Source organism: Salvelinus sp. IW2-2015, linkage group LG19 (assembly GCF_002910315.2).
Source record: "Salvelinus sp. IW2-2015 linkage group LG19, ASM291031v2, whole genome shotgun sequence".
NCBI lineage: Eukaryota > Metazoa > Chordata > Actinopteri > Salmoniformes > Salmonidae > Salvelinus > Salvelinus sp. IW2-2015.
In genome coordinates, this window is record NC_036859.1 from 23,582,263 (window position 1) to 23,596,503 (window position 14,241).

The 14,241-nt window shown below is 42.4% G+C and overlaps 1 protein-coding gene across 1 annotated transcript; it reads right to left on the minus strand.

Moving 5' to 3' along the window:
• Positions 1-1,321: 1,321 nt before the first annotated feature.
• Positions 1,322-8,520, minus strand: LOC111979356 (deubiquitinating protein VCPIP1-like). Its single transcript, XM_024009846.2, has 3 exons — positions 5,719-8,520; positions 4,790-4,876; positions 1,322-4,637 (listed from the first exon to the last, which is right to left on the minus strand). The coding sequence occupies exons 1-3, from the start codon at positions 8,378-8,380 to the stop codon at positions 3,814-3,816; spliced, it is 3,573 nt and encodes a 1,190-aa protein (XP_023865614.1). The 5' UTR covers positions 8,381-8,520; the 3' UTR covers positions 1,322-3,813.
• Positions 8,521-14,241: the final 5,721 nt, after the last annotated feature.

A 14,241-nucleotide genomic window follows, 5' to 3' on the forward strand; every position in this document is an offset into this window, starting at 1 on the left:
TCAAACATACCAAAAGTATCGACTTCTTCTGCTGCAACTGGCCATGTTCAAGTTGTTTTATTTATGGAGAAAGCGGACAAGAAGCATCTTATATTGATTAAATGTAGTTTTCTGAAATAAGAGATCAGTTAAACTAGCTATGAAGTCATCAATAAATGTAGCTAGTTAGCAATAAACTAGCATGTTAGCTAGAAAGTTAGCTACAGTAGATAACTAATCTGTCTGGCTATCTAGCTAAAACAAGACAGCTAGTTACTATACACTTTGCTAGCTGAGCGAATACAATTCTTTGAGGTTATTCATGTGGTTGAGTTTATGACTGATGATCAAAAACGATTCTGTATTCTGTTTCCAGCTAGCTAATGTCTTCATCTTGCCACTCACATCGCATCTCCTTTTGACAGCTCCATGGTACGAAAGATACTGGTAGCTAGTACTGTCTCTTTACGGGACACTTATTCAGAAATGTGTATATACCACCGATTCTCGCGCCCACCCCCTTAGAGAGGTGCTTGGATCTGCAGCCACACGCAGACTCTCTTCCCATTGTCAAATATATCAAAATCATTTTCAGGCAGCCAGGTATTTTACAAAGCCCTCGACAACACCTGTATTTTTAATTGAGCTGTTGGTCACCAAGTCATTCATGAAAATCTTACAATTACATTATGACAAGGGATAGATGGAACGTGGAATGTTTCTGATATTTGAAAGTTGAAGCAATGCTACCATCTGGTGGACGACAGATAACAGAGCCCCATGTCCGTACGCCACAATGCAGTGACCCATCCCTGGTGAAATGAAGATATACCCGTCAAGTAGACAGACAGTGCACACTCACACTGACAACCTTGCACACACACATATTGACGCCCACACACATTCCCCATACCCTGCTGCTACTATTTGTTATTTACCCTGCTGTCCAGTCACTTTTACCCCTGCCTACATGTACATATCTACCTCAACTACCACTATATCCCTGCACATTGATATGGTACTGGCCTTGTATATAGCATACATTGTGTGCTTGAATTTTATCTCACCTAGAATGTTCTATTTCTTTACCTTTGATATTGAACACTGCTTTGTTGAGGAAGAGCTTGTAAGTAAGCATTTCACTGTACTGTTTACACCTGTTGTTTCATGTGCATGTGACAAATACAATTTGATAGGGCAGCAAACTTTTGATAAGAGGCAAACTTCAAAATGGGACCAAATGTATGCTATTGATCAAGTGCGTCTACATGATTGATTTAAAAATAATAATTGTAAGTGAATTCAAAGGCAAGTAGTTAAGGAAGTATTAGTGACCACGATACAAAATTGTGAAGAAATTACTTTATTGTTTGGTTGAAAAGTCATCACACATGCAAACAGCAATGTTTTAGCCATGGTATCTTCAATCTTTTATTAGCAAACAAGAAGAAAAGTTAACAAAAAATTAAAGAACTTGAGTTTCTGTACAGAACAAAGTATACTACAATATATACTATTATAATACAACTGGCTTACAATACATATAATTAGTACAGCAGTCACAAAGAAACAAACTTCAAGTTTGTCAAAACAGTGTTGTCTGAGTTTAATATTTCCTTTAAATGTTTCCTTGGACTGACAATATCTATATTTGAGTATATCTAATATATGTTTTATTCTAATATTCCCTATTTTTCTGAAAGTGCTAAGTTTTACATTTTGTTCACTAGAAAGAAAAGCTGTGGAGCTCTTTAAAAAAAATGACCTGCAATTAATGTTTTTTTTAGGCAGGTACAAATATAACTGCTTTTTGCCATAATAAGAAACCTTGTCCTGAAGTCAGGCCAAGACTCAGTAAGACTCAAGGATTTAAGGCCATAAGCTGATAATGGCAGCATCCAAAGGTACCATGTCATTCTAGAACAAGGTGATTTGGAATACTCCAAAATCTGGGTTGGCAACAAAAGTGTAAACTCAATGTGGCCCATAATGCCTTTATCTCAATGGCCACTTAAATTAGTTAACAGTGAGGCCTCTGCCTTCCAATTTGAGGGCCTATAAAACACCCCAACTCACTTTTTGGTTGAAATTCCAACAAACAAACCAAAAGTTTCATTTTATAATGTCGCAAGAGGAATTAAATGCCACAAAACTGATCTGAATGCAACATGGTACTACACAGTTTGTCTATAAGTTTACAATCAACTGGATTGGCTGAACAACCAATTGGAAATATACTTCACACTACTGAGAGATGTAGTAGTTTGTTTATGAGATATCAAAATGTACAACCTCCATATCTCTTTCAAGGATTTCTCAAGGGATACATCACATTCTGCACCAAAAGATACGACATCTCATGTCACAATCGGCAACATAAATGTTCACAGCACTTAAAAATATCCCACTGTTCAAGTTCTCTTCTGAGTAATTCAAATTGTGGATGTTGTGTTGAAATTCTAGAGCTGAATAGCCATAACATAACTAGACATACAGTACAATTCTTAGTAATACCAGCTGATTGTGGTTTCCATTAAATTAGAATGAATAACTATATTTCTATGGTTGGTTCATGCCAAGTTTATATCCTAATGAATGGTAAGAACACTAAAGGGAGCCTACAGGGATCAACACACCCCTGCATAACAACATTCAAGTGCAAACATAAATGTATTAGATGGAATAATAAAATACCAGCATTGCATGTTTACAAAACAACAACTGCAAGCAGTTCATGGAAAAAGAATTATCCGCTAATCTTGAATTGATTTATCATTCCTAAAAAGATCTGGAAAATTCACAAATCAAGTCTTACACAATTCTAAAGTATTTCAAAAAATAATAATCCTGCGCTGCATTCCATCTTTCACTAAAGGAAATTGCATACAAGTAATGGAATATACTCCCAGGTGTGTGTAGTATGTTATGCCAGTCCTTCCAACAGAATACAGCACCACATCAAGTAGTTCAGCATTTGCGCAGCACACTTAACTTGGGCCACTCGTTTGGGTTTTATGAGAAATCTCAAAAGTAACATAAATTACTCTTCAAATATCAGTAAGTAGCCTTGAACCCAAAAGTATCAACAGGCATTTTCCCCAATCAGTGCACACTTCAATGTCAATCTAAATTCCACCAATCAATTGGTTATATTTAGAACAGTGCTACACTTTCTTTCAAATGGCACTCACATTTAAATGATAATTTTAAACAGAATCTTTCAATTCTTATAAAATGGCCCAAATACAAACTAAAAAAGATCACAGGGTTTTCTGACAACAAATGTCAGTCGCTGCATATGCTTATCATAAGGGCATGTGACTCCTTCCTTCAGGAATTAAGACAGCAAACATTCACATGGAGAGCAAAGTTCAAGAAAAAAAAAACTACATTTGGAAAATGTCACTGTTGTTTATAGCAAATATGTTGGTAAATCAGAAAATGTGATGATGGTACTCGTTACATTTACAGTGTGCACTTTGCTGAAGCAGATGTTTGCGGACATTACAATACTGGCGTGGGATGGGATCTCATCAACTCAAGCTGTTCTACTACCTCTTGTCTTAAGACATGGAAGGTATCTACAGGAATGCATTTCACGCATGAGAACCAGCTTCGCTCCTTGGAGCTTGGTGCATGTTTCTGTATAATAACATTAGTCTGTCACCAAAGGCAGTAATGGTCAACCTCTGGCAATCATGCAGTAAAGACAACAAAACACAATGAATACCAAAGCTTTGATACAACCTGAAGCATTCACATACTAAATGTCAACCAGACAGAGGTGTGACTGATCATGACTGAGAAAACTATAGGACTGAGCCCTTTTTCCCATCAGGAATGATCCATCGGCTCCAGGGCGTTGGTATGCTCTGCATCCTGGCTATCCATTTCCTCCAGCTCCTCTGACCCTGCATCCTTTCCATCAGGCTTGTTCCCTGCCTTCACTGGTGTGCCATGAGCACCAGCAGTAGATACGTCCATAGAAGAGGCTTCCTGGTCACCTACCTCTGGGGCAGATTGGGAAGCACTCATCTTAGGCCCACTTGTCCTCTCTGCAGGGCCCCCAGTGCCTGCCCCTGCATTGCTCTGCTCCCTCAGGTGCCTGTCCATGGAGGCTTGGATGGATGAGACCATCTCCTGTAGTTTTTTCCTCTGTTCTTCGATCATACTAGGGTCTAGGTGTCGGCTGTCTTTCATGGTGACGAAACCAGGAGCCATGCGCACCAGCTCCTTGGTTGCATCTTCTGAGATGTCAGAGAGGTCGGGTCCCTTCGAGACGCTGGAGCTCAGGTCCACCCCGCTGCTGTGCTGGCGGGTGATGGGCTTGTGTTCAGGGGGAGAGCCGCCTGGGGCACTGCCCAGGGAGTGGCCCTTACCTTGGAAGGCATTGACACTCTGGAGCTGCTCCTTCTTGCGCACCACACCTCCACTTCCGAGCCTCAGCAGGCTGTGAGAGGGGCTTCCCTCCCGACTCCTGGAGGAAGCCTCAGAGCGGAGCTGCACCAGGGCCTCCTTGACGAGGTCCTCCACGTCAGGGCCCACGGGGAAGTGCCCCGCTGCATCCACACACAGCTCCAGACACTCCTCTGCTGCGTTGTACACAAACGTCTTTCCAGTCAAGTGTGGGAGGGTGCAGTGCTTGCCATCCATCAGGCCTGCAGATGAGACAAGAGCCATTATAGGTAGTCATAAACACAGATCAGAACATATCACACGCAAAAGTTGAATGTAAAAAATATATACTGTAGTTTTCATTTTAGTTATGCAAAATGCAAAGAGCACAATAACAGAAAAGATGTTTACCTACCCATATCTTTCTTCACAATGTTGAAGAAAACTCCACCTTGCTGGAATAAGTGAGGCAGTTTTTTTGCATATGACCAGACTTCTTCTCCTGCGTAGGAATGAAGAATACTGCAATTAGCATGTGAAATAGAATATAAATTAATAGAATACATGCTARCATGTGGTTTTCCTCAGATAAAAATCCTAATTCAGTAGTAAAAATTGTTTGCCTTGCCACCCTTTGCAATTACCAAGGCTTCTATTCCAACTTACATTACTGGCCCTAATATTACACGCCAGATAAGATTGCATGGCAATATGCTAGTAAGACGGTGAAGGCTGAAGAGTGTCCAGAGACTGGAACTCGGACTCTGTTGTTAGGTGAAGGAGTGGAGATGACCACATCAGCACTTTCATACAGTCTGCCCTCTCCTCTCCGAGACTGCTGCTGCATGCAATGAATTCCAAAAGCCACGTCGCTGATGTACAGAAAAAGCACTTGAATAGATTATAATTATTTCAAGTGGAAAAAAGTCATTATCCCCAAAGATTAGGCCTTGATCCATCCCTGGTAAGCCCACCAGTCACTCAATACCTGTAGCACTATCATTCATCCTGCTTCTTGTAACCAATCCAAGAACAGCATGCCCGTATGCTGTGTAAAGCTACCATCTGTAAAGCCTATAGGCCTATCAGTTACTAGCCTGATGATCTAAGAAGGCATGCCTGGTACTATAGTCAAAGGTGAATCAACAAACTGGTTCTCCCTCTACAGCAAGTAATTTTTTACTTTTTGTAATGACATCACAGCAGTGTTCTGCATAGCTCAAACAAGTACGTCACGTGTTGCTAGATTGTCTTTTTTTAACAGTAAATAATGATATAAAGTAAAGATAAAGATTCCTATTGATTTGAATAAGAAACTATTTTCCCACCCTTCCCCTTGCTTACCCATTAAGGTTGCTAGGAGACAGAGAGAGGACATCTCAAGGTCAATGTTCTCCTGTAGCTCTCTGCTAGTATTCATTCTGCTGGAAGTCACTGGATCATCACTCTTCACAGAGTGGAGGGAATGAAGGGATGAATGGGAACTGGAAGCACTTGGGGCAGAAACCTTGTGATCCTCTGGACCTCTCAGGATCTCCACAGTCACCCTGTCCCCATGTTGGAGAGCCACAGGCTCATTCTCCTCTCCATCCTTGGGAGGCAAAAGTTCTTTGGGGGGAAACCCATGTCGAATACATTGCTGGGCTGGAGACACAATGAACTCGTTCGCAATGCTCCTCTGGAGCTCAGAAAAGGTGGTTTGAGCCTGTAGAGTGAGCATGGCCTGCCGCCCGTCGCTAGTGGTGACACGGATCTTCTTCTCCTTACTGGAAGTGGGGGAGAAGGAAGATTTGGTGGGCGTGGCTGGAGCGGAGGAGGAAGGTTCCTGAGCAGCACTCGGAGAGGACGGCCGCCCATGTCCCTGGACTCCCTTCTGCTCCTGCTTTAGTCGATCTGTCCTCCTTTTCTGGGTCACTAGGGCCTGTTCGCTGATGCTCTGCTGGAGGCTCCGCTCTGCTTTACTCATGGTCAGCTCCTCTTTATGAATGGTCTTTGATTTCTGCCCAGTTAGTATGATCTTAGTCGGTGGCTGTGTGTCAACAGCCTGCTGGGTTTCCACCACGTCTGTGAGTCTCTGAGCATGCGCACCGTCAATGGAGACTGGGTTATACTCATCTGGGTTCTTCTTGGCAGTGTGATGCAAAATGGTGTTCACCACTTTCTGCACTAGGAGCTCACTCCCAAACTCCCCAGGGAAATGCTTGGTAACCAGTTTCATGGCAACATCATAGACGTTGCTGTTCAGGCTCACCTCAACCTCATACTGGAACCAGTACACTGTCTCCCTCACGACACGCCCACCCCACTCCAGAGTGATGGGGAAAGCCTCTGGCAGATTGTCGTACTCCTTTCCCTCCCAGTAGTGCTTGAAGCCGCAGCCGCACTTCCCCCCCTGGGAGCGGGTGTTGGTTCTGTCTCCATCTAAGTACACCACAGAGCCGTTGCCATGGATGTGCCGCACTGAGGTGCCGTGGCACCAGTTGCAGGTGTTCAAGGTGCTTAGTTTGTAGTCAGGAATGAGGATGTCTTTCTCGGGGTCGTAAGAGCAGACCACATTGTTCAACGGAAAGCTGTAGTTCTTGTCGGGTCTGAGCTGCCCGTGGGTGGATTTAGCCAGGTTGTAGAGCTTACCACTTGGAGCCAGCCACTCAGGTAGAACATGAAGCTCAGAGAGTGCATTGCAGATCAGACAGCGATGTAGCCGGTTTTCCATGACTGATTTCTTGGCAGCCTCCGTCACCTCTTCGGGTTGGACGCCGATCATACCGGTCCGTCTGTAAACGTACTGATGCACGTCTGCCACCAGGGAGGGGTGGATTCCATGCTTCTCCATGAAGATCTCCTCCATGGCATTGACCAGTCTCATCACATACTTGTCTTGTAAGCTCCTGTCTCCCGCGATGACGCAGCTCCCGTCTTGCTCCAAATTAATGTACTTCTTGATGAGCTCCTGCGGGACCCCCCAAGCTTTGGGGAGAAGCCTTGGCGGCAGTTTGGGAAGGAGGGTGTTTTTTATTCCGACAAGAGGGATGTAGTGGTTACGCCCAGAGCTACTCCAGGCGATGCATATAGGCTTGTTGAACTTTCCATCTTTTCCCTTGCACTGCTCTTCCGGTACAAGCCCAGGGAGAAAAGTTGCAGAGTAATCCCCAGAGCTCCTCATTCCACTCAGTGAATCTAACAAGATTATGGGGCGGTGCAGCACATTAGCCAAGCCAAATATGTGAATGTTTCGAAGTCCCAGTGGCACACCCTCCGGTGGGATAAAAAGGGGGTCACATTCGTTGATGATGTCCTCCCATTCAGCTGCATCAATAAAATCCTGAAAGAGTGCCTTGTAGCGATCCAGATTTTGCTTGAAATTCTGTTTCAAATTRTCTCTTAAGGCATGCCAGAACAGTTCTCTGCCTACCAGGGCCCTGGACACAGCATGAACAAGGCAATGTCCATCTCCATCCACATGAACAGGAATTAAGCATTCTTTGTTGCTGTTAGCTTTCTTAATCTCCTCCAAAGTGTCGTGAAGGTATATCAGGCTCCCGGATCTGTCCTTGCCATAGCCAACTGTAGATACATGCTCATGTTCGATTAGAAACGCCCGATCACCTAGAAGTGAGCAGTCGAACATCTCTCCTTGATTCATTTCCCTCAGCAGTTTCGCTTTTCCCGTCTGCTTATCCATTCCATACCTTGTGAGAATAGGAGAGAGGAGCTTGCAATGGTAGTTGGAAAGCCCCATCACTTTCACCAGCTCGGTTCCCTTCTTTGGGGCTCCAGTGACACCGAGTAGGGCATTTCTTAACAAATTGTGCAGTACAACGTCTGGATCAGTTACTTCTTCCACGTTTAAAAGATTATTCTGTTCGTGGCGTTGGCCACATTCAGTGCATTCAATGCTGATCGAGCCGTAAGCAGGGAAGAATAGCCTCGCCTGGCATTTCGGGTCTGGGCAGGTACCGGACAAAATACGCTTGTCCTTTTTCTTTGAGCCTTGTAGCAACGACATTCTGGCGAATAAAACTACACTAGGTATTGATCTTATAAAACCATTATGGTTAAATCCCAAATTAACTGGCTAGCAATTGCGCTTTGTCTCACSTATTACAAGCTAGCTATTTGCCAGAATAACAACACGGAAGCGGTTGTTTTTTTCTGTTGCGAAACCTAATTTGCAATGGATTGTGGTACATGTAGTTTTCTAAACTGCGCGTTGGTGCGTTCGAGTTGATCTTTTGGTAATAGTTCAAACCAGGCACATACCAGTGGTGTAAAGTGCTTAAGTAAAAATAGTGTACTACTTAACTAGTTTTTTGGGGTATTTATATTTTTGGCAACTTTTACTTCACTACATTCCTAAAGGAAAGAATGTACTTTTTACTCCATACATTTTCCATGACACCCAAAAGTACTTGTTAGATTTTGACGGGAAAACGTTCCAATTCACAAACTTATCAAGAGAACATCCCTGCTCATCCCTACTGCCTCTGATATGGCGGACTCACTAATCACAAATGCTTTGTTTGTAAATTATGTATGAGTGTTGGCTATCAGTCAATAAAAAAATTACAATTGTGCCCTCTGGTTTGCTTAATATATGGAATTTGAAATTATTTATACTTTTACATTTTAGCAATTCCATTTACTGGAATTTTAGCAATTCCATTTACTTTTGATACTTAAGTATATTTAAAACCAAATACTTTTAGACTTTTACTCAAGTAGTATTTTACTGGGTGACTTTCACTTGACTCATTTTCTATTAAGGTATCTTTACTTTTACTCAAGTATGACAATTGCGTACTCTTTCAACCACTGCATACCATAATTTAACAATACTAAGCAAGACTAATTATCTTATTGCGTAACTATGCCTGCTTCAATAACGTTTGATAAATGAGTTGTGTATTTAGCTTCAAATTGACTACAAGTACCATGATGTATTTTGGTTTTGTTACGTTTCTGTTCAGAGGGGAAGAGGAGGAAACAGGCGGAGAATCTTGTCTCCCTCCATGTGGCGTTTTTTCGTTGTTTCGCTCACCAAGCAAGTTTTTGTAAAGTCAATGACAGTGTACCACGACCAAACCGTAACGACGCGGGGCCAATTGTGCACCGCCCTATGGGACTCCCAATCACGGCCGGTTGTGATACAGCCCGGAATCGAACCAMGATCTGTAGTGACGCCTCTAGCACTCATATGCAGTGCCTTAGACCACTGCGCCACTCGGGAGTCATGAGGCTAGTAGCATCATAGAAATAAGAATTCATAGAAAGGGCGTCTCCATTCAAGTCAATTATGGCATAATGGGTGGACTGGCACCCATTTTGAGCGTACTCATGCCAAGAAGTAAAAGCAGGAAGTGTACCCTTCAATCTGTCCTGTGCTTTGTTAAGGGTGTTTTTATAAATTAAATATGGAGTGCCAGAGCTGGGCGTTCATAAATTCGGAGCGTGTCGCTCTCGGAGCGCACACTGGACGCTCTGGCGGAGGAGTGGGTTGATCCAAGCGTTCTGACCTCACAACTGCACCCAAGCAAATTGGTTAACGCACTAGCTACTTCTAGCAGAGCTGGTTAGGCTGTTTTCATGTTATCCAGAGCGCTGGTGACTAACTGTGCTGCTGGCAACAATTTAATTACGCTTTTTTTTGCCGACGTTTACTGACACCAGGCATTTTCAACCTGCGTTGAGCGTTCGTAAATTAATCGATTATTCTGCGCTCTAGCACACTCAGACGAGAGTGCTCTGTAATCGGAGTAGATAGCCAAAGGGAATTTACTAACGGACCCTCAGGTCAACTCAACAGAGTTTACAAAAAATACATTCCATTGCATGAGCCGCATCATTTGAATGAACATTCCACATTACAATGGCAATCCAGCATCAGTTGATTATTGCAGCCATTGCGAGTGTACCCATGAGTTTACCAGTTAATAGCCAGGGTTAGAGCTTCCAAGCACGTTKTATTCATTCTTATTTCTATGAGTAGCATAGCATCCATAGAAATGAGAATGAATAGAACAGACATCCCTATTCAAGTCAATGACTGCATAATGGGTGGACTGGCAGCCATTGCAAGTGTACCCATAGGAACAAAGCAGGAAGTTAAATCAACTCAAATGACATTACAAAAATTGGATTCCATTGCATGAGACACATCAGCTAGCATAATTTGAATTAACATTCTATATTACATCACAATACCAAACAGCCATTGCGAGTGTACCCATGAGTTAACCAGTCAAATTGCTAGAGTGAGAGGTTCCACGGGCGTCACTATTCATTCTTACTTATATGACAGCATCTCTCTCCATTGAATACCAGTGGTTGAAGTGAACAACCCTCATACCACTTTGTGGACAACTACTCCCATAGAGCCCAACAGTGGAAGTGTCATAATACCCATAAAACCTAGCAGTCAAATAGGGAAATGGTTCCAATCATTTTTCCACCATTCATTTCTCCCATAGGGGATTTTAGAAACACTTAAAATAAGGGCTGTGTTTCATGTAGGCTTATCCTGGTGTGACATTTTGATAACCACGTAAATATCTCTCGGACAAGGTGACTTATCAATAGATTTGGCTCAGATTTGAAAATGCTAATTAGCATCAAGGTAGATGTCATACAAAACTACAAATCCCTGCATGTCATCTCTAGCTGACACCTTCGCTAACAGGTATTGTGTCAATTTAATACTTGCACAAGAAATTTCACAGAATTGTCCATTTAAATAAATGTAGCCAGTATATTCAGTACTATATTTAACAAACATTAGATCGTTTATTTTACCTTTTTAACTAGTCAAGTCAGTTAAGAACAAATTCTTATTTACAATGACGACATACCAAACGGCCTCCTGTGAGGCTGGGATTACAAAAAAATATATATAAATATATATATATTGGACAAAACACATATCACAACAAGAGAGACCTAAGACAACAACATAGCATGGCAGCAACACAACATGGTAGCAGCACAAAACATGGTACAAACATTATTGGGCACAGACAACAGCACAAAGGGCAAGAAGGTAGACAACAATACATCACACAAAGCAGCCACAACTGTCAGTAAGAGTGTCCATGATTGAGTTTTTGAATGAAGAGATTGAGATAAAACTATCCAGTTTGAGTGTTTGTTGCAGCTCGTTCCAGTCGCTAGCTGCAGCGAACTGAAAAGAGGAGCGACCCAGGGATGTGTGTGCTTTGAGGACCTTTAACAGAATGTAACTGGAAGAACAGGTGTTGTATGTGGCGGATGAGGGCTGCAGTAGATACAGTTTAAGTCAGAAGTTTACATACACTTAGGTTGGACTCATTAAAACTCGTTTTTCAACAACTCAACAAACTATCGTTTTAGCAAGTCGGTTAGGACATCTACTGTGTGCATGAAAAGTAATTTTTCTAACAATTGTTTACAGACAGATTATTTMCCTACCTTCAAACTCAGTGCCTCTTTGCTTGACATAATGGGAAAATCAAAAGAAATCAGCCAAGACCTCAGAAAAAAAATTGTAGACCTCTGCAAGTTTGGTTCATCCTTGGGAGCAATTTCCAAACYCCTGAAGGTACCACGTTCATCTGTACAAACAATAGTACGCAAGTATAAACACCATGGGACCATGCAGTCGTCATACCACTCAGGAAGGAGACGCGTTCTGTCTCCTAGAGATGAACGTACGTTGGTGCAAAAAGTGCAAATCAATCCCAGAACAACAGCAATGAACCTTGTGAAGATGCTGGAGGAAACAGGTACAAAAGTACCTATCCACAGTAAAATGAGTCCTATATTGATATAACCTGAAAGTCTGCTCAGCAAGGAAGAAGCCACTGCTCCAAAACCGCCATAAAAAAGCCAGACTATGGTTTGCAACTGCACATTGGGACGAAGATTGTACTTTTTGGAGAAATGTCCTCTGGTCTGATGAAACAAAATTAGAACTGCTTGGCCGTAATGACCATCATTATGTTTGGAGGAAAAGGGGGATGCTTGCAAGCCGAAGAACACCATCCCAACCGTGAAGCACAGGGGTGTCAGCATCATGTTGTGGGGGTGTTTTGCTGCAGAAGGGACTGGTGCACTTTACAAAATAGATGGCATCACGAGGAAGGAAAATTGTGTGGATATWTTGAATCAACATCTCAAGACAACAGTCAGGAAGATAAAGCTTGGTCGCAAATGGGTCTTCCAAATGAACAATGACCCCAAGCATACTTCCAAAGTTGTGGCAAAATGGCTTAAGGACAACAAAGTCAAGGTATTGGAGTGGCCATCACAAAGCCCTGACCTCAATCCCATAGAAAATTTGTGGGCAGCACTGAAAAAGAGTGTGCYAGCAAGGAGGCCTACAAACCTGACTCAGTTACACCAGCTCTGTCAGGGGGAATGGGCCAAAATTCACCAAACGTATTGTGGGAAGCTTGTGGAAGGCTACCCGAAACATTTCACCCAACAATTTAAAGGCAATGCTACAAAATACTAATTGAGTGTATGTAAACTTCTAACCCACTGAGAATGTGATGAAAGAAATTAAAGCTGAAATAAATAATTCTCTCAACTATTATTCTGACATTTCACATTCTTAAAGTAAAGTGGTAATCCTAACTGACCTAAYACAGGGAATTTTTACTAGGATTAAATGTCAGGAATTGCGAAAAACTGAGTTTAAATGTATTTGACTAAGGTGTATGTAAACTTCTGACTTCAACTGTATCTCAGATAGGGGGGAGTGAGGCCTAAGAGGGTTTTATAAATAAGCATCTTGCGACAGGTATACAGAGATGACCAGTTTACAGAGGAGTATAAAGTGCAGTGATGTGTCCTATAAGGAGCATTGGTGGCAAATCTGATGGCCGAATGGTAAAGAACATCCATCCACTCGAGAGCACCCTTACCTGCCGATCTATAAATTATGTCTCCGTAATCTAGCATGGGTAGGATGGTCATCTGAATCTGGGTTAGTTTGGCAGTCGGGGTGAAAGAGGAGCGATTACAATAGAGGAAACCAAGTCTAGATTTAACTTTAGCCTGCAGCTTTGATATGTGCTGAGAGAAGGACAGTGTACCGTCTAGCCATACTCCCAAGTACTTGTATGAGGTGATTACCCCAGGCTCTAAACCCTCAGAGGTAGTAATCACACCTGTGGGGTGAGGGGCATTCTTCTTACCACACCACATTACCTTTGTTTTGGAGGTGTTCACAACAAGGTTAAGGGTAGAGAAAGCTTGTTGGACACTAAGAAAGCTTTGTTGTAGAGCATTTAACACAAAATCCAGGGAGGGGCCAGCTGAGTATGAGACCATATCATTTGCATATAAATGGTTGAGAGAGCTTCTTACTGCCTGAGTTATGTTCTTGATGTAAATTGAGAAGAGTGTGGGGCCTAGGATTGAGTCTTGGGGTACTCCCTTGGTGACAGGCAGTGGCTGAGACAGCACTCTTTGAGAGAGAAAGTTAGCAAACCAGGCCAAAGACCCCTCAGAGACACCAATAGCATCACAACATTGCTTGGAATCAAGGGCAATGGTGACATCATTGAGGACCTTTAGTTATCCAGTCTTACCTTTGCCTCGATTCGTCAGTCTCGTCCAGGTCATCATGGCATTTGTAGTTCTTTATGATAGCCACATTAGCTATTAGGTAAATACAGGTGACTCTATTGATAAAAGTCACCTTGTCCTAGAGAGAGTTATACTGTTATCAAAACGTCACATCAGGGTAAGCTTACACGAAACACAGCCCTTATTTTAAGTGTTTCTAAAATCCCCCATGGGAAAAATTAATGGTGGAAAAAAACGATGGGAACCATTTCCTTGTTTGACCGCTATGACCAATGTTCCCTCTAAACTGCTTGTGTGAAAGTC